This window comes from Lampetra fluviatilis, chromosome 1, assembly GCF_964198595.1.
Source record: "Lampetra fluviatilis chromosome 1, kcLamFluv1.1, whole genome shotgun sequence".
In the NCBI taxonomy this organism is placed as follows: Eukaryota; Metazoa; Chordata; class Hyperoartia; order Petromyzontiformes; family Petromyzontidae; genus Lampetra; species Lampetra fluviatilis.
In genome coordinates, this window is record NC_136275.1 from 9,239,458 (window position 1) to 9,263,051 (window position 23,594).

Here is a 23,594-nt window from a genome sequence, read left to right on the forward strand (position 1 = left end):
TAAAAGAACCCCCATGGCTGACAGTGTTTGGGGAGGTATTCGTCCAGCAGTGGAATGGCAATGGGCTGTTTATAATAATAATCAAACAGTATTTATAGTTTATCGCGATGGTTTCACAATAAACGTTTGATGAATTGTGGAGTCGAGCAACCCGAGGGTAGGGTTGGTGGATGACTTGGAGATGGAGTAATTAAGTGCATGGAGGACGACACCCATTTTCAGTACGAAGTAGTACAGCAAGAAGGTTGATAAACCACATATGCGTGTGCGATTGCTCTCCTTTCCAACGTCTGGTTATCTTGGTTTAGCAATAAATTGGATTTAACCACACAATGAGAAGGCTAACACTTAAAAAAGGAAATCCGGGGCAGGCATGGAATGTGCTATCTCACGAGTGGGAACTGTGCTTCCAGGGTTTACTCAGCCGAGCTGCACGTTGGTAAGTGAAATTGGTTGTAATCATGCTTTGCCACACGATGGTGCTGCGAGTACATTAACATTGATAATTTTCTTTGGGAAAATGTACATTACTGTACGTCACAGTGCCTTGGGATGAATTTAGTTGTCATAAAAAATTGCATTATACACCAAAATGTGTTCACAAATCAATGTGATGCATCGTTGTGTAAAAACTACACTTTTAACAGCTTAGCAATTTAACAATTTAAGTCCCGTTACAAAAACTGCAGGCGACAATAATAAAACCAAGCAAAGAGGTTGTTATTCTTCTGATTTCATACTCAAACTTTCCATAACACCCAAGAGCAAGGAGTTCATCTTGAACGCTAGCACAGTAAGCGATCGCGACGCTCCTTTAACATGATACTGACGTTGACAATGCAGTAACATCTATTATGCATTACTCCATTGGTCTGTCATTCATTTGTGTATTTATTCCATTCCATTAAAGCCAGCCCCTGGGATCTGTACGGTGCAGATGTGAATCACACGGACTACTGCTGGGATATGAAATCCGTGCCTTGCTCCTTCAAGCTCTGCACATCACGACGCTGACTGTCGACGATAAACTGTCGGAGAACCTCTCTGGCAATCGCAAAGCGCAATGCCCTTTCTCATTTATTTTAATTGCATTGCAAATGTTGTGTGAAAAAAACATACAATAAATAAATGAGGTGTGCAATATACAAGTGGCTTAGACGAATTGTTTTTTTTATATCGCTTATATTGTGATAAAAAATGCATTTAGAGTAATATCATTTTAAAAACTAATTTCAAAAAGATTTTAACTGAAACTGTAATGTCTGCAACCTGTTCCTGCCCCTAAAACAAACAAGATTTTTCATTGTATAGTTCAGTCAGATGTGTACATATTCAGATTAGAGGGATGAGGAGGCTAGAAGGTTTTGAAGTGCAGTTGAAGACAGACTTTTTCAAGGCAGCAAAGTTTTCAACGCTTTTTCTAGGAATACCAGACCAAACATTCGGGCTGCGTTCTGCCTGCTGTGAGGGGACTCCGCCTGAAACATTAGCCTACTTAAAAAAAAAATTGTTATAAAGCAGTGTTAATAATGGTGGCGAGGCTTGTTTTTTTTACCTGCACTAATAAAAAATAGACTTTTTTAAACATGCAATGTCACCAAACACAAGACATTAATTTTATGCACATTAAGCGAAAGCTAAGTCAAGAACTGTCTAGCATCTGATCAGTATTACAGGGCTGGCCTCTCAACTGAGGATTATTGCTTCATTAAGAAATTACTATAATAGTGGCTAAAGGCAAAAATGTAATTACATTATCCTGAATAATTCATTAGCACCGTGATTGGGGTAGATAAAATATAAATTTAGCTGATTTGATAGTTTTTAAAATGTATTTATTATGTTCTGAATCAAAAGTCAGATAATTACAATTGATTTTAATTTTATTATTGCCTATTAAGGCAGTACAAAAACACTCCTAATCCAAAATTTTAAACGGCTTAAAATCCTCACCGTTCCCTTCTTTCTTAATAATGTAATTGCAATGCAAATCATTGGGCTTAGAATTGCCAATTTTTCTTGGTTTGGAGAAAAATAACAGTATTTATGCAAGTCCAGTTGTAAAAAAAATATTTATAGCGCCATGTACCTCATCCTTTAATGCTTTTATGCTCTTTCTAATGCTCAGCTGAAAAGAAATGCTTTCCGCCTGCCGGTATTAAATCCCGTTCAAGGTTAACCTGAGAAGGTTGAATAACCTCTAGAGATGCGCTCTTGCTCACGTTGCCTGAGTCAGCACACGTTGCCGGCTGGCTTCAGTCCGTCTGTTGTAGCCCGCATCTCTGCTGACATCAGCTGCCTATTGCCTAAACAACTCCAGGAAAGCCCTTCACCCACGCTCACTCTTGCACTATCAATCGGCGTGCTATCGACTCGCACTCTTGGCCACCAATGGGCTGTGCCAATATGTCTCTATCAACATGGCGTGACAGATTAGGCAACTCCATTATCTTTATATATTCCCTGAGTCTTGGCGCTATAGACCGTGCGCATCAAGGACAACCGCATCGCGATGTTGTCCTTTTTGCTATGATTCTCCTTCTTTCTGTTAATTTAATGAAAACAATATTGTTATTGGAAGCTGCTCAATGTGGTTACAACAGCTTGCTCCTCCTAATTACAGTTCTGTGCCATTTGAACAAGCAAAACGTAGTAAAATAACCTGTGTTTATCCATTAAAAGCCTCACTGAGTCTCATGACTCCAGCATAATGATGTTTAACCAGTTCATTAATGAGTCTTTTGCATGTGGGAGGAAACCAGAGTGCATGGCACCAGGGAATAACTCTGAAAAAGGCATGCATCCTATTTGCTGTGCTATCATATATTGGTCTACCGGCAGTTTTGCAGCCCTGCCGGTTAACGGTAACAACACACGATTATATTTTTACTTTGCCCAACAACCCCATATCTAAAGTGCCAGGTTACAGGCATGCACCACTGAGTGTGGCACAGCAGCATATTCAAGTGCTAATGGATAATTTTGCCATGAAACCTCACACAGAGACCCTACACAGAGTTAGAAAACTTCACATTGCTCCACAAAACAGGAGGCCAGGATGAACGTAAAACCATGGAACCTTTGATTCAGAATACCCTGAGCGGTACCACTGTCTCATTCAACCTCCCCAATGCTGCCTGCGGTGGCAAATACACCCCAAAATCCCCTCAGCTGTAACAGAAGAAAGTCTCTGATCATGCTTTTCATCTGGCGCGATACAATTAATAAGAGGCCACATTAGACACAATAGAAACAAAACTCCACCTAATTAGAGCATACCTCAACAGAGGCATTGTTAGATGTCGTCACGAGTGTTCTGCCCTCGCAAGGCATTCTGAGAGAACGCAGTATGAGCAGCTCCTAACAATCGCAACCATTCGGCTCTCAAATGATTGAGAGTTAGAATACAAGCATTTAACAGCTGCCTGGACCCTAAAAAGCAACTAGGAGAAACAGCCAGGTGGGTCTTGATTTGATAATGGTCCATCACAACGCATATGGTCTCAATTATAGGCGATGGGAGATGGGAGTCGTGCATATAGAGTGCTGATCCATTTGTACGGTCGCCATGCAGCTTTGCGAAACAAAGCTCATGGTGTGGCATTCAACCGGCATGAAAACGTTCTCCTGTTAACGCTGCGGCAACGTTTAATTTAGAAATAAATGGAAGGGCAATAATAATACCGCATGCAAAAGAGAAGTTGTATTTCATTATTAATACAGGTTAACAGGTTTGTAGCGCAGTGCGCTAATCACCGTGCCACCACTCCTGAATCTGAATCGATCAGTCTTGCACAAAACCAATATACTAAGCATGGCGTGTTAACATTGTTATCATGTTTTGTTTTACACAAAATTGCACTCGTGTCACTGTTTGCTTTTGGCCTCAGGATGCTTGGTTTATTCAGAAAGATCTTTCTACGTCAGGACTGTTTTACATTAATACAGGTTAACAGGTTTATAGCGCAGTGCGCTAATCACCGTGCCACCACTCCACCCATTCCACGTAACAATTCCAAATTGAAATTCCAAAATAAAAGGTTATTTGGGCATAAAGGTGACTTGATAACAGCCACGCATCATGGGTCCGTGCTGGTTTGTTTTGAGCAAAACAAACCCCATTTAATCTTTCGTGACTGCAAGAAGCCATACTCTGGTTATTTCGGTAAAATCAAAGAGTATGGAAACCACATTCATGCAAGTGGCATACAGCGAGTGAGAGGGATCTTGCGCAAGTTTAAAGTCTCAGACAAAACACGCCCTATTTGGGTCATAGCCTTGAGGATTGAGAGAAGCAACTGAGTGTTGGGTCGGAAGTTAGGACAGCCCAAATGACGTTCTAAGGGTTTGTGGTTGAGAGCAATAGTGATGGAGGATGACAGCCTTTTGAAGCGGCTGCCTGGGGTGAAGAGTGCATTTGTGCTTCGGCATATCATAACACTTTATAGAACACCCGGGAGTCAACGCACATTACCAGGGTAAATTAGTTTCCATTATTTGCACTGCGTTTGGGTCCCAACAGATATCCGTTTGTCATTGAAGTTATATAATTCACAAATTGCTGAGCTATCATCATCTACCGTGGCTGCCGCATTGCTCTGAGCAGATGGGACAGCTGGACAACAAGTGAGCAATTGGAAAATGTTGGTGATATTTCTTCGTAATGATGCCTCTTAGCTGCTTTGTGACTTCTGTCAGTGTCAGAATGAGGGATTTTATTATTATTATTAAATTATTAAGACCAAGACTGATTGTGCTGGGTATATTTACTGTGCAGTTAACTTTACTGCTCTCACGTCCAAAATTCAGATTTTCCAGAAAACGGTGGACAATGTAATAGCCGTATACTTAGGAATAATAAAATATGAATTTCACTGTTGAGCACATAGCCTGATTTATTGAAAATTACACATTGCAGGGATAAGCGAGCCAGTAGAAATATTGAGCTATCACTGAAACTGCCAAAAGTAAAACTTTAATGTAGGTTATACCCTGGCAGTCCCAGTGCAAAGGAACAATTGCTATACTTCCTGTGGCAAGGGATGTGTCTTAAAATTCGTAGCAGGTGGGCAGTAAGCTTTATTGAATGCACAGAGAACTGCAACAATGTAATATAGATTTTAAAACATGAATACAAACATTGCTCTCATGTCGAGTTTGAGTACTGTGTTTACTCAAAACAATCCATGTGCAGGAGCAACCTTCGAGGTATTTGGTGATTTTTATTAAGAGAAAATGAAAGCCACTTAAGTACAAAAGGTACAAGGCAGCATCATGACTATGCAAAGCCCAATATGATACAACTGCAATTAAATTTAGATGTATAAGAAGTATGAATGTCACCGCATGTCATGATTCAAATACACGAGGCAGCAAAACAAATGTGTAAAGGCACTAATATTAAGATGGAACTAGTGATCAAGTGAGCAGGGAGTGTGTAGGAAAAAAAGACATTTTAAAGCACAGCTTAACTTGTATTTAATGGGCACACATTTCAATTGAATGTTCCTAATACTGTAATTAAAATGCAGGATTGTGTGGGTAAATGTACAAGTGAATTATTGTTCACATATTGCGCTAAAGCCTAACTGGGATGAAGGCCATTATGAATGCACAAGTGTGATCACATGGGTTATCACACAGCGAGTGAGGAGAACAGCGCATGTGTGTGTAAGTTACGGAATATTTACGTTGCTCTGAAGGCTTCTCCTGCCGGATTGCTCCATGTAAACCAGCTGTGTGTGTGTGTGTAATGAAAGCAATTAAGAATATATTTACGTATAAATTTCCCATGTGCACTAACAATTATTATTAATCCTTATATCAGGTAATTCTACAAATCAACACACTCAATGTAGCACTTGGTAAAATGAAAAAGGTGACGACCGTGGTGGCGCTTCTCTTTGAACGCATCACCACACAATTGTGTGGTACAAACACTTTACCAACTGAACACAATGACAATATCAACAATCAGAAAAATAACGGGCAAAATATTGCAACCAAAAATAAACCTCTTGAAAATAATAATTAGGATTCAGTGAGGCTGTTGTGGATTTAAAAATTAGCATTATTATTATATCATTGGCAAAGCATTTAGAAATATCTAGGGTAGATATGCTGTGTGGATATCCACTGGCAGTTCAAGAGAGATTGTTTTTCTTTTTTTTATGGCATAACTCTGATATTTAGGCACCGAGGTATAAAAGTAATACACTTGAAAGGTGCTTGCTTATCTTAGAAACTGTCCAACAAGGACAAGAATACCACAAAGGAAGTACAAATCTACACATTGTGTATGTGTGTGTGCCTGTGCATGTGTGCTTGTGTACATGTTGGGTTAACGATTATATAATTAACCGATTAATCTGCCGATTACCAATTCGAATACTTGACTAATTGGACAAATAAAAAACAGTTGTAAAAAAATATATATATCTTCCCACCTTGGTTCCCACGTTTGTCACTGGACAGGAGGTGATAGGTGGGGTGTAGTGGCGTCATTGGTATAATCAGCTGGGTCACGCTGGACATGCCTTGTACGGTGTTTCCTGCCTTCAGGAGGATGAATTATGGGCCGGCTGCCATTTTTAAAGTGCCAGAGTAATCGATTACAAAAAGTTAGCCGATTATGTAATATTTAGTCAATTAAACAATATAATATAATTGACTCATCACCCTGGGTCTAGTCTAAATAAAAACAAGAAAGATTGCGAACCTTCACCAGTGTGTGACTGGTTAATCAAGTGACTGGGCATTTTATTGGAAACTGATGCTTCGCATACAGGGAAATGGGAGCATATAAGTAGAGTTCACCAATGGATTGTGTTTCACTGCCGCCTGATGCCCACCACATTGCACTGCAGCCTATTACACCTTTTAGTCCCGGTGGTCATTCATCGAAGCACAATCAACGCTGCTTAGCTTCCAAAATCTGAGGAGATCGAACTAATTGTCGGTGATTTGTCAATATGCCTATGAAACATCCAATGCTTTAATGTTCTTTAAATACTGGATGAGTGGTGCACTAACCACGATTAAAACTAGCCTAAAAATAAATGATTCCAGTTGAAATTAGTCAAGAAGGTCAAAATCTCCCCACACTCAAACAGGCGTGAGGCAGAGCTCAACCTCTGTGGGTGGTACTGAGTCAATTGTGAAAATTCCAAATTTCTACGGAGCAGTCTCTCCGTAGGACAACTACCAATGCTGACTTGTGGTATTCGTTAAAGCAACCCTAGACGGATGGATGACTTATGGTGGGTTCTCTGAGAAAATGTGTCTACACGAGCAGGACATGCACACTGACAATGTGCAGTGTTAACACGTCCTTGTACGGGGTCAATCAGGGCCGGGTCATGCCTCTCGAGCAATGAGTCGCATGACAGCAGCGGCACTGCAGCTCACAATATTTTCACTCGTCCAAATGATACGACGATATCCAGATAGCATTGATGTGTGCCGCATTACTAACAGCTGCGTTCGCACGAAATAAAGGGCTTTTAATGGCCTACGGCGGAAATTATTCCAATTGCCTTCTTACATTAAAGAATACAAGGGCCCCCAATGAAGCACAAGTTTCGCCATGCGATCGTGCATCACATTGTTAATGGTGAGTGCCCACTGAAATTGAGCACAGCTGCAAACATGCGGGTGCCTCTTAACATATTTACATTCAGCGAGTGAATGTTTCACAGCCATGGTTATAACCACATTAAGAGTGTTATAGAGCACAGAGCGCAGCTACAATTGAGTGCAGCAACACATTTAACACCAAGAAGCAAAGGAGAATATCACAGCTTAAGTTTAGAATAACTTTTAATCCGTTAGGGTGGAACTGTGGCTTGGGCTAGTGCCTGACCTGCGATTATAAAGTTTGTGCGTTCAAAACCTGGCCAGGGCTCATCTCAGCCCATCATCCCTCCAGAGTCAACAAAGTGAGTACCACTTTGTGAGAAGTTAAATCGTCTTTGTCGTTTCGACAGGTTTACCCGCCATGAAAATGTGGAATTTCAATCACTGGCTCAGGGTCACCAATGGAGGTGAGTGCTGCCCCAGTGATTGTGCGTTTGCTTTGAACCATTAATAGTTGCTCCCCACATTGGCTTTGCCCAAATAAATGATAGAGCTGCTAGCATTGTGGGAGATTGTAACTACAAGCAAAACAAACAAACAAACTACTTACAATGACCTGCTATTAAGAAGGGCATTTACCCAATACTCCCTCACCAATATTTCGTCTTCGTTTTTGGTCAGTGCTAGTGACAAATATTTAGTTTTTGTTATTTGTGCCTGTGCTTCCCTGCCAATACAGTCTCACAATTTTTTGTTTGTTGAAATGACCTACTTAGGTGCATGTGCAATCAAAAATGCAGTCTAACCACGCAAAAAAAATCACTGTAGTTCAAATCGTATTCTTGTAAAAGCACTAAACAGAAAGCTCTGTATTATGCATGTGCTTCTGTACTGGAAGGCACCATACATCTGCTTGCCCCCAGATTTTGCTAAATAACCAACATCGGCTATTATGAAAATAATGCTGCATTGGGCTGGACATCTCGGCAAATTAATACAATTAAATACCTAATAGCATCAGTCCCACCAGAACTATGTAACATTTTATTTTTACATTTACTTATGCTCTCACTGAGCAGCATTTTAAAGAAGACACCCTCCAAGTAAGGCACAAAAACTGCTAATGGTTAATAAAACATGACAGCTAGGATGCTTGTTCGTATATCTCTCCACATTATGCTGTCTATTCATAGCACCACATAGCAAAATTATTTCAAAAGACAAGTCTGTCAGAACACTCTGCTTGCATTTCCTCTCTCTCATGCTGTTCTGCAGCAGTGCCACTGTCAGAAACATTATCCCATTAATATACGCAATTCCATTGTAAGGGAGTGTTCATGATGGCAGTCGCAAGGTGGTATTTTGAGTTGTGTGTAAAAAATAGGTATGGAGCTTCGAGCAATACGAATGGCACTGTGCGCGCCTCTGAGATGCTCTTACCGTAGGCTGCATGACGTATGGCTGATGGGGCATCCAGGATGTACTCTGGACCTGCGAAAGGGAGATAGAACAGCGTGAGAGTGTGAGTTGTCACACCTGGTGCCCTGCGACACCGTAAAGTAAAATAAAATAAAAACACTTTGCATTACGACAATTTGAGAAGGGGTCTCTGGAGGCAAACAAACGAGACAAAACAGAGCCCCGCGTTCGGGCGTGTTAATGAAGCTCATTACGAGGCTCCCTACCTGGTAGGTGGAAACAGGCGATGCGATGTAGGGCGTCATTGATGTCTGTGCGATCATCCTGTTTGCCGCAATGCTATACGGCGATGGATAAAAACTGCAGAGTGGAGAGAGATATTTAATTTATTTATTTATGTCCAGAATGTAGGTTAACACATGCCTTTGGAAAAAAAACACATTCCATTTTTGCAAATGTACATTTTAAAAAAAGTAACTGCTTTTCATTGCCGACATCATGGAGCACTGGGTGCAATGCTGAAATCCGGATGGCTGGCAATATAGTCAGAGCCCTTGGACTGACGATCTGACGGTTGCAAGTTCAAATTCCAGTTGTGGAGCAACTCAGCCTCAGATTCCTTTTAGCAGTGATAAAATTGGTACCACTTTGTGATCACGAAAGTGGTATTGTTATTGAAACAACCAGTCCACTGCCATGTGAATGTGGAATGTATATACCACTGGCTTGGAAAAACCAGCGATGGTGAACTCATGTTACCAGGAAGTCACTTTAAGAATATTTGACATTGCAGAATTACACAAAGTGCATAGAAAAAATGCAGCGGATTTGGCAACACGTCTGTTATGCAATAGGCTTATGTTGTACTTATTTTGAGCTCTTACCCATTCTGTAGCGCTGTGGGGTCGTATGTCACCGCAATTCCAGTCTGCAGAGTGAGTAAACCAGAACAAGCCGTATATGGAAAGCATTTCAAGAGATACACAAAGGCCGCAGACAGAAACCGCCAGCAATACTGGAACAATGCACTGTGGTTTGTATTGTGGCCATGTATGTATGTAGAACTTATTTCTCACCGTACGTAGCCAACAAGGACAACAAACTAAACACAAAAAGGAGTGCTAAAGAAATTAGTTTCATTCTAGATTTAAAAGTGCATAGCTCCAGTGGATTCCTAATATCAGAAGGAAGAGCATTCCAGACAGCCACAGAAGCTAATCTGAGTGTGTGATGCAGTGACCGTCTTTGCCTAATGGCTAGTCAAAAGCCACTGTGAGGATGACCGGAGTTCACGTGATGGTTAATGTTCCTTGACGAGATCAGCAAGGTTTTATTGTGGTTCATTTGTGGCAAGCACTTTGTGTGTAACGAGTGCGGCCTTGTGGACAGCAGTGAGGGAGCACTCACCTCGCCCTCTCTGGGCCAGGCTCTGCCGTTCTGTGTGTACTTGTTTTGGTTCTGACGCTTTTTCTGTCCCCCATCAGCAAACTTGCACAGCAGCGGTTCTGGAGGGACTGTGGAGTGAGTAGGTAACAGCACGTGAGAACGGTTATTACAGCGCAGGCGCCAGCATGCTTACTTGTAACGGAAGCAGCTCGTCACCCACTGGAATGTAAAGGGGCAAACTTTTTTTTATTATTATTTGTCATTTTTCAGTGTTGGTCAAATAAGAAGTTAAGGCGATCAAATTCCTTTCTTAATATAAGAATACCCAGTACTATTTGACAAGCGGAGACAGGTTCGTGCAGAAAGCCAAAGTGGTCGAATGGATTATAGGTAAGTAGGCAGGCTTACAGGTAAATATACTACATCACACTGAAGTATTTCAAGAGCATTCCATACCAATTCAAAGCCGTTGGCTTCATATAGGAGTGAGTAGGCCAAGAATCTCACAGAACTGGCAAAATCTCACATGGAGCTTTCATTCAAGATACTGCAGTATTATTCTGGCCCTACTGTGTTTCATTGTTCTTCCCTACTCGTCTGAACTTTCTGTCTGAACTAACTCGTAACTGGAATGTGGTAAAGCACGCTTGTAATCAAGTGACTTACGAATCAAACAAAGATGGATATTTAAGTTAGAAACACCCTATTTGGCTATTGAGGCAACTGTAGGATTCATAATAGGTGTGTTTCTCATAGAGGGTTTACTACATACATTTTTACATGGCTTAACCATAAATCAACAAATTATTGTGAAAGTCTCCATATTAAATTAAGTACTTTTCGCACGGATGGATTTTTTTCTGCAAACTCATTTCCACATGAAACAAAAACACTGCCTTGCCCTTTTCCTAACATTTCGAAATGTCTCCCTTGCAAAAGTCTTTGTTCGAAACAAAACATTGTTGCACAAATCGTTAATTCAAAAGTCTATCATAATGGAGCCAAAAGCCTCCACATGTATTGACGTGAACTTTATAACACGGTTTGAAACCACGGTCACCTGTAAGTACACCCAATATAAAATAGTCATATGTTGACAGTTAATCCAGAGAATAAGACGCAGACACATGCAAGGCATTCCACGATATACACAGAGATCTTGGCAGTGCTGACAAAGAACAGAAAATCACCGAGTGCAAGTTCAGCGGCTGTAGATGCCAATTGAGGCACACTGCAAGTTCCAACACGCGCACACAAAGTCAACTTTAATCCCGCGTAGCGGATGGCCTCCTAAATGGCAAAAATTGTATCTTTCCTGTGGCAAATCAATCACTCAAAGGGCTCCTACCGCCGCAGGCATTTTAAACCATAAGTATTTCGCCTTAATCCCACTAATATTGCAAAAAATGTGTAAATTACGGTGGTATATTCGCTTGCATTTGTAGAGTTTGACTCACAGTTGGAAGGTTTCGAGCTCAAATTGAAGTTGAGGGGTTCATTCAGCCTATCATTCCTTTGTGCTAGCAAAATAAGTACCATCTTGTGGAAAATGAATACAGTAATCCCTCGGTTAACGTTATTAATCCATTCCACGAAATCTAGTGTTAACCGAAATAACTGTTAATCGAATACAGGAATTACATGAGTCTGCAAGAGAGCTGTTTCCCACTGCCAAAACAGAAAACATAATGTAAACAAAGCCAGTTGAGGTCTAAACGCTCATAAATGGGTGTCACTTACGAGCGCTCAGATTGGTCGAAATTGGCGCTAGCGTGCATAACGTAAAGACACTGTTAATCAAAAATGTAACGTTAGTCGAAACCATGGGGTCCTATGGGAGGCAAAACATTAAACGAAAAGCGGTTAACGGATGCAACCGTTATTCGAGGGATTTCCGTATTTTCCCGCATATAACCCGCGGGGTATACCACTTTTTACAAACAAAACAAGACCCTGCGGGGTATATGGAGGTGTGGGCTATCCCAAAAATATTTTACACGTGTGACATGCCAGAACTCGTTTAATTTTTTCATGGTAGGACTATCCACTATGCAACACTTACCTTTGACTAAAGCACTGCTGAATAAACCACTCACACTAAAATTGCACATGTTATCACGTTTTAAATTATTCGAATTGTTTGTACAATGTTAACATTTGCCCGTAAACTAAACATATCGCGGCCAAACCCTAGATATGATTATGAATAGAGCAGTAACCAAACGTAATGGCCTATAAACAGCATAGAAAGTCTAATAATGACAAGACGGTACATTCAAACAAACTTTCTTTTATTATAAATGAATATGATGCCGAGGCAGCCTGTTTGCTAAAAAACTGTCCAAAGTTACATATACAAATTTTGAAAATAGCTAACATTAAAATTCAATGTCAATATCAGCATCATTTCTGCTCAGTAGTAGACTCACTATCATTATCATTGTTGGCGACTGTTGAAACGGCCCGGTTATTATCTCGTGGTGCCCTCACCCACTTGGCCAAGATGTCTTCCAACTGTGGCCACTTTGCCTTCGGTCCTCTCCTCGCATGTTTTCGTTGATTCATTGCTTTCAGTTCAGCAATATTTTTCTCCATTCACGAACAGACTTTTCGTCGACCGACAACACTTTTCCCGCAGCTCTGTTGCCTTTATCTTCTGCTAATTTACAAACTTGAAGCTTGAAGTCAGCGGTGTACGACTTACGTTTTGGCGGCATTATCATAACGGCTATTTAAGTAATTATAATTAACTACGGTATAGCGACTTTTAATTACTTGAACTATGCACGAAACATCAGTATGTACAGTCATACCTCGGTATACGACCGCTTTGGAATACATCGAATTTGGTATACAGTGATCCCTCGTTTATCGCGGTTAATGGGGACCGGAACCCCTCGCGATAGGTGAAAATCCACAAAGTAGGATTGGCCCCCCTAGGAATTTCCGTATATGTGTGTGTGGGTACCAGAATGTTTAAAATATGTATATTTATACTTTATATATATATTTTACTTAAATCTATTTAATTATAAAACCTTAATGTTATACATTCACTCTCTCTCTCTCTCATACGATACGTATTATGGTGTTCTACACTCACCAATGACAGTAGTATCTTGAGACTTGACTCCAGTAATGACGACGACGACGATGACAATGACGATGACAATGACGACGATGACAGACCTGTGCAGTTCGATGAATATGATGATGAATGATGATGATGATGGTATACTGCACAGGTATAATGAGGCCTTTAAATCAGTTCGAAAAATCCGCGATGCACTGAGGCCGTGAAACTTGAACCGCGAAGTGGCGAGGGATTACTGTACGTCGTGTTTTGACGAGAAAAACATGTCTTGGGATACGACGTCTTGCTTGGGATACGATGCGCTTGTTAGAACTTGTATGGGTCGGGATGAGTCACCGCGTACCCGCGTGTACCCCGTTCCCGACTCCTCCCCTTCCTCACCACCATCCTCGTAGGCTATCAAGTCCTCTCAGCAAGGTAAAGTGATGTTAAATTTTATTTTTGTCAGTTTATTTTAATTATTTATGCATTTATTTTAATTCATGTATGCATTTTAGTAATAAGTAGTGTCTAAATTATTTTATACAACCCCATTAATGTACAATATACCATAAAAAAAATATCATTTCTTATACTCCGGAACGGATTATTTCCTTTCCCTTTATTTCTTATGGGAAAAATTTGTTTGGTATACGTCATTTTCAGTATAAGTCCTACCTTCTGGAACGAATAAATGATGTATACCGAGGTACCACTGCATACTGCAAAAATCACACTCAAGAACACTCTGAAACGACAATATGTGAAGTGGGCGCACTTTGTTTAATACTTTCAGTGGCTGTAGGGGGGTGCGGAAGTTTAAACTGAGGATATGGATTGCACAATGGGAAGGGCCTTAACCAGACGGAATCATAATTGCTAAGTCCCTTAGGCCGCTGCTATTGGCTGAGCACTATACAGTCGTGACCATGAGCTTTGTTTCAAACTTCCAATGGCTTTGTTGCCAGGAGGCAATGGCGTTACCGTAGTGCCGCTATTATCTGCGCAGTGCGCAATCTACCAGTGTTAAAACTGTACAGGGGTAACTATCGGTCCAGTAGCTGTAATATGATGAGGTCGAATGCTGGTAAGCCTAACAGTACGCTTACTTACTTATCTACCAGTTATGTGTTACTTATTTATTGGATATTTACTTTTGTTACTTATTTACTGTTTTAAGTTCACTCGTTTCCGGTTAGTTTGCTTTCTATGTGCACGTTATGATTTTAATGTTAACAATTGATAGTGGAATGCATTACAAATGTAAACTTCGTATTAATATGATGGAATTAAGCTGCGGTAACGACGTTAAAGATATGAATGCGTGCGGGGTATATGACGATTTGGACTATCTGAAATCTGTTTTACACAAAACACTATTTTTGCGGGGTACATGCATCTGCGGGTTATATGCGTTTGCGGGCTCTATGTGGGAAATACGGTACTGTAAATGGTCATCTTGGTCCCTGTGACGGGAATGTGGAACTTCCTCCATTGGCTCAGGGCTGCCAATCGAGATGAATATCGGCTTGTTTGAAGAGAAAGACATTGACCTTTTTCGTTCACCCAGATCTGCCTTGCTAAACAGATTTACATGAGTGCATCGATGAGCTGTTACCAAAGCCAATTAAAAAAAGTGAATGGAAAAGGACTGAGCGAGCAGACAATGTGTGGATGGGGTTGGCATTCCATTTAATCATGCAAGCATATTTATCTGTGTGCGTGAACACTTACACAGTTAAAGTGTAACACAATTAGCTCAATCTTTGAATCTGCCCACTCACAAAAAAAACTCATTATGCTGCACACTATTTTGACAGGCAGACACAAAGCCCGATAGCAGAGGACATATTAAGTAACGAGTCAGATTTTAAGATAACTTCTAAAAATTTCAAGCAAATTACTGTAGCTTTTTTGCAATTCAAAACGTGTTTGCTTTATTTAACTGGTGATTATACTGCATGTAATATCTTCCCGGTATGTTTTATTGCACTTTTATAGGGCAACATTGGTCTATTTCACAGTGACATTTGTTTTTACTGCAACAGAACAGTCCTGCAATATGCGCACATTTTTTGGAGGAGGCTTGAAACTGTGCTTCATGGGAGAAACTGAAAATATTTAAAAAGCCGATAAGCAGATGTTCCCACAGATTTTGTTTTGGAGGGGGGGACGGGCGGACAGCCTTTGTGGACAAAAAAAAATCTGTTGTAGCTGAACAGGGCACGACAGTCAGCATTGGGTCTCTCTTAACACCTGGACCTGGCTCAAAAGTGCCCAGCTCCCCTGAGGTAGCATCTGCTTCTCAACCAGTTAACGGGCCAATCCTTCCAAGCTCATATAGTTGATCAATCAGCAGAAGGACAATGCCAATTAACTGATCACAGTAAGTCAAACTGCCCTCCTACTCAAACAAACGTGGGTTTATGCCCATCTCTCCACCGCTGACTTGGAGAGGAAATTTAACATTCCTATGCAGGGGGCTGGTCTGTCCATAGAATGATCGGTGATAACTTCTCACAAAATGGTACCTGTTTTATTGATCAAATAGAATGGTTAGTTGAGTCAACTTCCAACTGCAATATCAGCTCGGAATTAGTTTTTATCGTAAGTCAAGTGCTCTGCTCAATACCCCCATCTAAATCATTTAATAAATAATCCCTGCTAATTAACCTTGAGAGCAAGACAAATTCACGTGGGTTGATTTCCACTAAGAATAAGCCCTGAATAAATGCCCTCCTGTGATGTACCACCGCATCATTTGTGAAAGGATTTAAACGGTATTAATTATTCAAGATATACAAAAACACAGGCTGGTGACGTAGTGTGAGATTAAGTAAATGGTTTTCTGTTTGGGCACCTGTACATAATTTGTCACAGATATTACAATAACCATTTTAATGAACACTCAGCTCACTTTTGCCATTCTGCTTTTACCAGCTCCAATGGAAAGGAAACTATTTTTGAATTCTTGCACTGCTGAAGCACGGGTGTGTGGTTACATTTGAAGGAATGAAAATAAGCAGATTGGATGGGCTGAGATGACGGAATCTGGACAGCTGGCCATGTGGGTAAAGGTGATTTTACCTGGAACTCCGGGAGGAATTTGGATAAACTTCCCGTTGAAATTCTGTATGACCGCCTCACATTTCTCCGTGGACTCCATTCTGCATTAAAAACAAAAGACATTGGTTAGTTTGCTTGACACATTTGTCACAGATGCAGGTGGTCAGGAGGCACAGAAAAAAAACACATTTTTGACCTGTGTGTACAGCAGAGCAGGAACCGTGAAAACCAAATTAGATTTTATTCATGAAAGTCATTGTTAACTGAGCCGAAACCAGCAAATCACTGCACTTGAGAACTTGAATACATCACGCGCGTGGCCATCCAGTCGAACCTACGATCTCGCCAGCGCCGGCTCAGTGCTGCTCCGACACAACATTAGCCCTGTGAGCCACCGGGTCACCTCAGCTGCGGTTCCGTGCATCACACGCGGTTGAACGGGCGGTCGTCGAGGAATACGTGGGGCTCGGGGGAAGGAAGGGGGCTCACCGAGCGAATCCGACCCCGCGGCTCGTGCCGTTGGCGTCGCGGAGGATGCGCGTGGAGATGACCTGGCCGTACGGCTTGAGCATGCCTTCCAGCTCCTGCTCATCCATGGACATGGGCAGGTTGGAGATGTAGAGGTTCGTTGGGTCCTGTTCCTGTTGCTGCAAGAGGACAAAAGCCTTTAAAAATGTGCGCATTGAAATAGTCAAACGATACATGTAAGAATATAAACTTTTCACGAAATAAAATCAGCCAATTCATGAATGCAATCATAGGATTGATCACTCAGTAAATCAACAATTCAATGACGCTCGCGAAGAACCTGGTCTGGGCCCATCAAGAAAATAAGGAGTCTCATTCGTGTTTATAAAAGGGCAGGGAGCTAGCACCAATTTTATGGAAAATTTAAAAACGGTAATTGAAAAATTACAATTGTTGCCAGCAAAACAGCCTCGGTGGAGACTCCAGAGTTAGGCCTTATCAGAGCTTATAAGAGAGAAAAACGATTCTAAGGAAAAGAAAACCTAAAGTATCTCTGGAAAGTTCCAAGACAAAATTCAGTGAGTAATAGTCATGGCCAGATATACATATTAAGAGCAAAATAAAAATGTCCAGCAAAGGATCAAGCACGTGATTTAACACACACAAAAAATATCCGTTGTCAATAAACTTATAAAATAAAAATTTTCAGTCATGCAATTTCTGGCCACTATAGCTGAATGAAATGGATGTTTATTTAATAAAGACATATTCACAGTATGTTCCACTCTACTGCCAACCTTCCCCATTCCAGACGCTGCAAGCAGTAGCTCTGGACCAACATCTGTGCGTGATATAGCAGATGTGTCATTGTGTGTCAAAATGCCCCGCAGTTACCTGAAATTTCCTGGCATGAACCGAAATGTCCTGTATCTGTCAGTAGCATGTATTGTATTGTGCTCAAATCACTTGGTTTGCTTTGTTGAATATGTTTTTAATGTAATTACTGCAATCTGTCACAGCAAGCCATTAGAGATCATATAACACTGTAAAAATACATGTCCCATCCTAACTGCATCTTTGGCTTACGGTTATATATATGGAGTATAAAACAAATGCAGTGCTCCCCATATAATATTTTAATACAGTACACAGGGCAAAAAACATATCACATCAATGCCCGCTGCCTGTGACTAATAATAAAAATTGTTCATTTTCGTAAGAGCTGTGAACAAAATGTGCGGCACTGCATATTATATTTGAAACAAACAAAGATGTGCTTCATTGTTTGCGTACAACATTTAAGTAAATTAATACATTTCTCCAATTAAAATAATTGTATCAGTCCTGACCATGAGAATTTAATTTAGCATGGACCATATTAATTACTGCGCTTCTTATTTTCTTATCCATTTATTTTCATGCGATTGTTTTTATTAAACACTTATCTGCCACTACGAATAAACAAACCAATAATTTCCTTTGAATATTTTAGTTCAAATGCTTTACAACTAAACTCCAATTATGCTTAAACGAAACTGCAATGTTACATGTGGTGGAACCCATGGCCACTGAATGACAAGACTTTCCGACTCGCGAAATGTGCCTGAGCTATTCGTGAGAAAATTAACCAGAGTTTGTGACGCACAAACCTGGAGCTTCAAGTCGTCTGGAACAGAGGCCCTATCAGACAAACAACATCTTCCCAAAAGATTGTGAAAGTGCACTCCCCTGTCAACACGTTCTCTCGCTTACTTTCATGACGCTGGCACTTTACGCACTCGTAAAGTAAAAAAAACTCACCCACTGTGACTTTCATGGCAGCAGCATACTCACCAGTGACAAGCACATTTGGCGGTTATGCTTTAGTAAATGCTTCTTGCATGTTTAGGGCGGATGATCAGCATTACCAGTCTTTTTCAATCTGCCTGTCGCAACTTACTTGCCTATCCCACCGAAGCCGTGGGCACAACATGAACACACAGAGACAAAGGCTGCTCTAAGCAGCGTCTACCAGACGCCCCGTTTGCAAATGCAGAAGTATGAGAGTGCTCCACCAGAGCAGTGTGAATGTGCCTTTGCCGCAAACTGATTGGTAACAAAAGACCTGGGCATTCAGAACCGTGTTAACATAAATTTTACGTGCCAGCTGCGTGCTCTGAAGCGGCCAATGCATATTTCCATCCTAGACCGATCTCATTGTGTGCTGTTAGATCGCATTAGGTTGCAATGATGTACTGCTCAGTCTTAAGACCCTGTCAATATCACTGGAAAGTAAATGAGCTTCAGATTATAGTGAAAAAACTCCTATCTGGTTGCGATAAAGGCTCTCTGTGCATTTGTTAGGTATCAGGTGCACGATGCTCCCACCGAGGATTTGAAACAAGCATGGATGTGTCGCGCTGCCATTAAGTTTTGGACACACACACAGAACAATGTTCTTATGGAAACTCAGCTCCGAATATGGAATGGAATGCACAACAACCCTCAAGATACGCTGTCCCGAAGTTGTTCTCCTCGATGAATATAGCTACTACATCGATGTGCATATCCTGAAAGTGCAGCCACAGAGCCAAGGTCGTGCAACTTGAAAACCTGTCAAGGCTGGCGAGTGCTCAAATCCCTGGCAGATTTTCAGACGGCAGTTCTCATCCTTCATGCAACAAAACCTGCGAATTTCATTTCGTTATATTTTTTCTAAAAGTGCAAAAGCACAATGCCTGGATACTCACAAAATCACAACTGCTATGGTTTGGATGACAGTTTAACTGAAATGAATGCACGTGTCCATGACAATAGCCAAAATGGAAAAGCCATACATTGCAAAACGAAAGAACTGTAGACGTATTACAACTATAAAAAGCCTAAAATGAATATGCCATGTAACAAATACTTTCTTCCAAATAGAGCACTGTTTAACTTTAAAATTGATGTTTTTATATAAAAGTTGTCAACCTTAAACAAATATTGCGGAAGATGGAATCTTGCATTATAAAATCAAACTGGTGATCTACAACGGCTTTAAAATCACTTCTGAGTGTGCAGCAACTCAATTAGAGAGCCGATAAGAAATTTCAATATAACGCATTGTACATCTCCATAGAGCTCTTCAGAAGACACAAGACATGACACAAACCCCTGTATAGCCTTAACAGACTGTTAGTGCAAGTGCTGTGAGCGAGCACCTATGAAGGCCGGCGCGGCACACGAGAGGGTGGGTAACCAACACCCACACCTGGCCGGTCGCCTTTGTCTCCCTAGTGGCAATGTTGACACACCATACTAGCTACTCATTTGAGGCTGAGCCTAACAGAACCGGTGTTGGTCATGGGCGGCAATCGGAAACAACTGCATCGCGCGGCATCGTGCGTGATGAAGTCAACTCGTATGCATGTGCTAGGTGGATTGTCACATGACAGGACTGAGAGACAGTGACAGCCTGGGGAGTCCTTCATCCAGCAGTGGATTTTAAAATATATAATTTACACTTGTTTACTAAGGAAAGCCTCACTGGTCTCAATATTATGTCATGAGGGTCCTGCCAAGTTTTTTTTTTCCAGAAGGGAATGATGTTTCTGTGTGTTATCCCAACTGAGTGATATTCAGGTGAGTTTTCAGATATTTTGACCTATGACCGGAAGACGAAGCAGAACAGGGAGCGAACGTACACACTCTGCACTACGAGGTTCCCAAGTCAGGAACCATACCCAGGCCGTTGTTGCTGTGAGGCACAAGTGCACTACCCTGATGATCATGTAAACAGCAGCACGTTACAAGAACGGGAACTGTAGTTCTGAGAACGAGTGATGCACTGTATAGCTTCGTTTCTGCCTCTTGAACGGAGCTGCTGGTGGCAGAGGTAGTGCTGGAGCAGGGACTGATTAATAGTAGAAGCCAAACACGATGAGGAGGCTTGAAGATCCCTACACATGTGTGTTTGGCTCACGTCCAGTGACCACCTGCTGTTCATAACCACTAAGTCGTTGAAAGATCCTGGGAAATGCTTTCCCCCTGCCACTCATGGGGAAATAGAAGTGAATGGGTACGAAATGCAAGCCGGACTGAGAGGAAGGCAAATTAGCGTCTGCCACGCATAAGCTCCACAGTTGCCAAACTTACACGCCTAAAGCAAGCCACTGTTATTCACAACAATGAAGCTGATGAAAAGGCCAAAATAGCACAATTTGGTAAATGTGTCCTCCTAAACAGAATCGTATCGAAGGGCTTGTGCCTTATTGGCAGAAGGGTAAACTATAAATGTAACAGTACCGGACTGGGAATCGCCAACACAACCAGAATTACTATAGTGACTGGTATTTCATGTGCAGAAGTGCCAGTTCATCCAAGGTGATCGTACTGTTTAATAACAGTATTGTTGGGTTGAAAACAACGCTATTGCCAGTATTTGGGAAATTACACCGCTATGCTACAAATCTGTACAGGTTTTCTCTTTCATAGCAGACATCTACAGCTTGTGGCTAAAGTAGTGTTAGGTAATATATTGACTTTTGCATTTTATTTTTTCACAAAAATGTGTTTTATATTTAACTGCACCTTCTTCCGTGAAGTAGGCTTTGGTTTATTCGGTGGCCTATTGTGTACGCTTGTGCCATCAATTCGAATCCCAGATTTAACAATTTACTCGCAGGTATGTTTTTCTAAAAACCCAGCTCTCCCTTTCAAATAATAACATTGTGTCCCAATAGCTTCTGGATTTAGCATAAGGAAATTAGATTGAATTGACTGCAGCTTTAAGTGTCTCCATTCTACATATGATACTTTCCTTTGGTATTTTACAAATGTGACTTTTGTGAACTCAATTTGTGATAATTTCAAAGCTGGTGGCATCCTTTGATTCATTTGCGCTTACCACAATTTACAAGAGTTAGGTTAACTTTGAAGTAGCCATCGCTCAGGTGCGCTGAAAGGAGATAAACAATTCGAAGACCAATTAGGCCAGCCATCAAATACACATCTCATCACATTCCCATCCCGCCAGGACATAAACAATAGACGCTCGACGGTTTTTACTATCTATTTTCTCATATACAGTAATTTGAGGGTATGAAGAATTAATCTGTCAGATGAAAGTCTTTGTACCGAAAAAGGCTATAGAAATTGCACGCTGTCACAGGATTACAGATTATGCACATTGCTCGCAACATAGATTATGCACCGCAGGTGTCAATCACACAAAAGTTCCAAACTCTGACAGCTGTGCGACTTCATGACCACATTTCCGCCTGTAATTTAATAACAGTAGAAAGGAAAGTAGCGCACATTATGTTGAACGTGAAAAGCCAGAAAACTTTGTAGCACTGCGCCAATTCGGGGTTGCGCTGTAATTACACGGTGGTGTTTGTAGAGCGGTGCATTGGAAAGGCTCAATCATCTCAAGGGTTTTCCATTATTGCCCAGCAGGGCTCCCCCTCCACTGGCACACAATATTCCAAACCCGGCACAATTATCATCCATAGAGATGCCATTACCCATTGCTGCTGAGCAGTCGAAAGCCAGGCGGACACATTCGCTTGATTCAGTCGTCATGAAGCTGCAAATATCTATCCAGTGCAGATTTAATTTCATCTTGGTGTTTATTTACTTTTACACATACATCGACAGTAAAAGGGTGATAATATTACAGGTAGGAACAACAGTTCCACACTGTCCACCAGGGATTATTTGTCTATCGTGCATATCCCCTCCCAAACATGTACGCTCCCGGATTGGTTGAAGTGCGTCACGTGATCGTGAGCTTTCTGTCGTGCACGAATGCGCTGTCCAACCAAGTTCCTACCTGCCCACTCCAAAGGAACGTGTTTACGTTTACACATATGTAGTGAGTCCAACTGAGTCGCAGACGTTATTCTTTAGAGGCAACACATTTATTATATCAACACGTAATACACAAAGGGGTAACTGCCCCTTTACCAGATACAGCCTAGGGTGGTGACCACCCAGCTAACTACCCTATATGGAGGAGTTACTGCTACGAAGGGTCGGACCCTCACTCGGGTCTCGGCCACGTGTTGATGCCTCGTAGGACGTGGAGCTTCCAGCTTGTAGGACGTGGAGCTTCCAGCTTGTAGACGTAGAGCTTCCAGCTTGTAGACGTAGAGCTTCCAGCTTGTAGACGTGGAGCTTCCAGCTTGTAGACGTGGAGCTTCCAGCGTGTAGACGTAGAGCTTCCAGCTTGTAGAACGAAGCAACCCCGATCCCTCTCTGGGACCCACCTTATATCCTCCCGGGTCGGGGCTGCTCCGCCCAGGCCCCGCCCACTTTCTCGAGCGTTCTAGCTCCCTCTCGATCCCTCTCGAGAGCTCTCCCTAGACACGTGGTCACCCCCTAGCCCCCCCACCTGGGGCACTCTCTGTGGACACTCCGGATCACGTGTCTACGGGGTCAACCAGAGTGCTATGGCCCAGGGAAACCCTGTCCCTGATCTGACACTCTCCCGCTCCCCCTTGTGGGAGCCCGCACCGCACGCTATGCACGGTGCCCGCACTAACCCAGTGCTCGCCAAGCCCCGCTAGGGCTGGTACTACACCCATCTACGGGGTTTACGCGATGACGGTGCATCGCACGCCGTGCTATAGTAAAGCCGGCATCA

The 23,594-nt window shown here is 41.8% G+C and overlaps 1 protein-coding gene across 9 annotated transcripts in view; it reads right to left on the bottom strand.

The window, feature by feature from the left end:
• LOC144931565 (RNA-binding motif, single-stranded-interacting protein 3-like) overlaps positions 1 to 23,594 on the bottom strand; it is a 317,683-nt gene that overhangs the window by 6,931 nt on the left and 287,158 nt on the right. For 6 of the 9 annotated variants that reach the window (XM_078855595.1, XM_078855585.1, XM_078855546.1 and 3 more), the window contains 7 exons: positions 17,009 to 17,166; positions 16,541 to 16,620; positions 10,402 to 10,508; positions 9,879 to 9,922; positions 9,261 to 9,354; positions 9,016 to 9,066; positions 5,691 to 5,735 (listed from right to left, as the gene is read on the bottom strand). In XM_078855595.1, coding sequence (XP_078711721.1) covers positions 5,691 to 5,735; positions 9,016 to 9,066; positions 9,261 to 9,354; positions 9,879 to 9,922; positions 10,402 to 10,508; positions 16,541 to 16,620; positions 17,009 to 17,166 — 579 coding nt within the window. The remainder of the gene's footprint in view (positions 1 to 5,690; positions 5,736 to 9,015; positions 9,067 to 9,260; positions 9,355 to 9,878; positions 9,923 to 10,401; positions 10,509 to 16,540; positions 16,621 to 17,008; positions 17,167 to 23,594) is intronic. The other 3 variants (XM_078855566.1, XM_078855576.1, XM_078855614.1) reach the window with 1 other exon arrangement.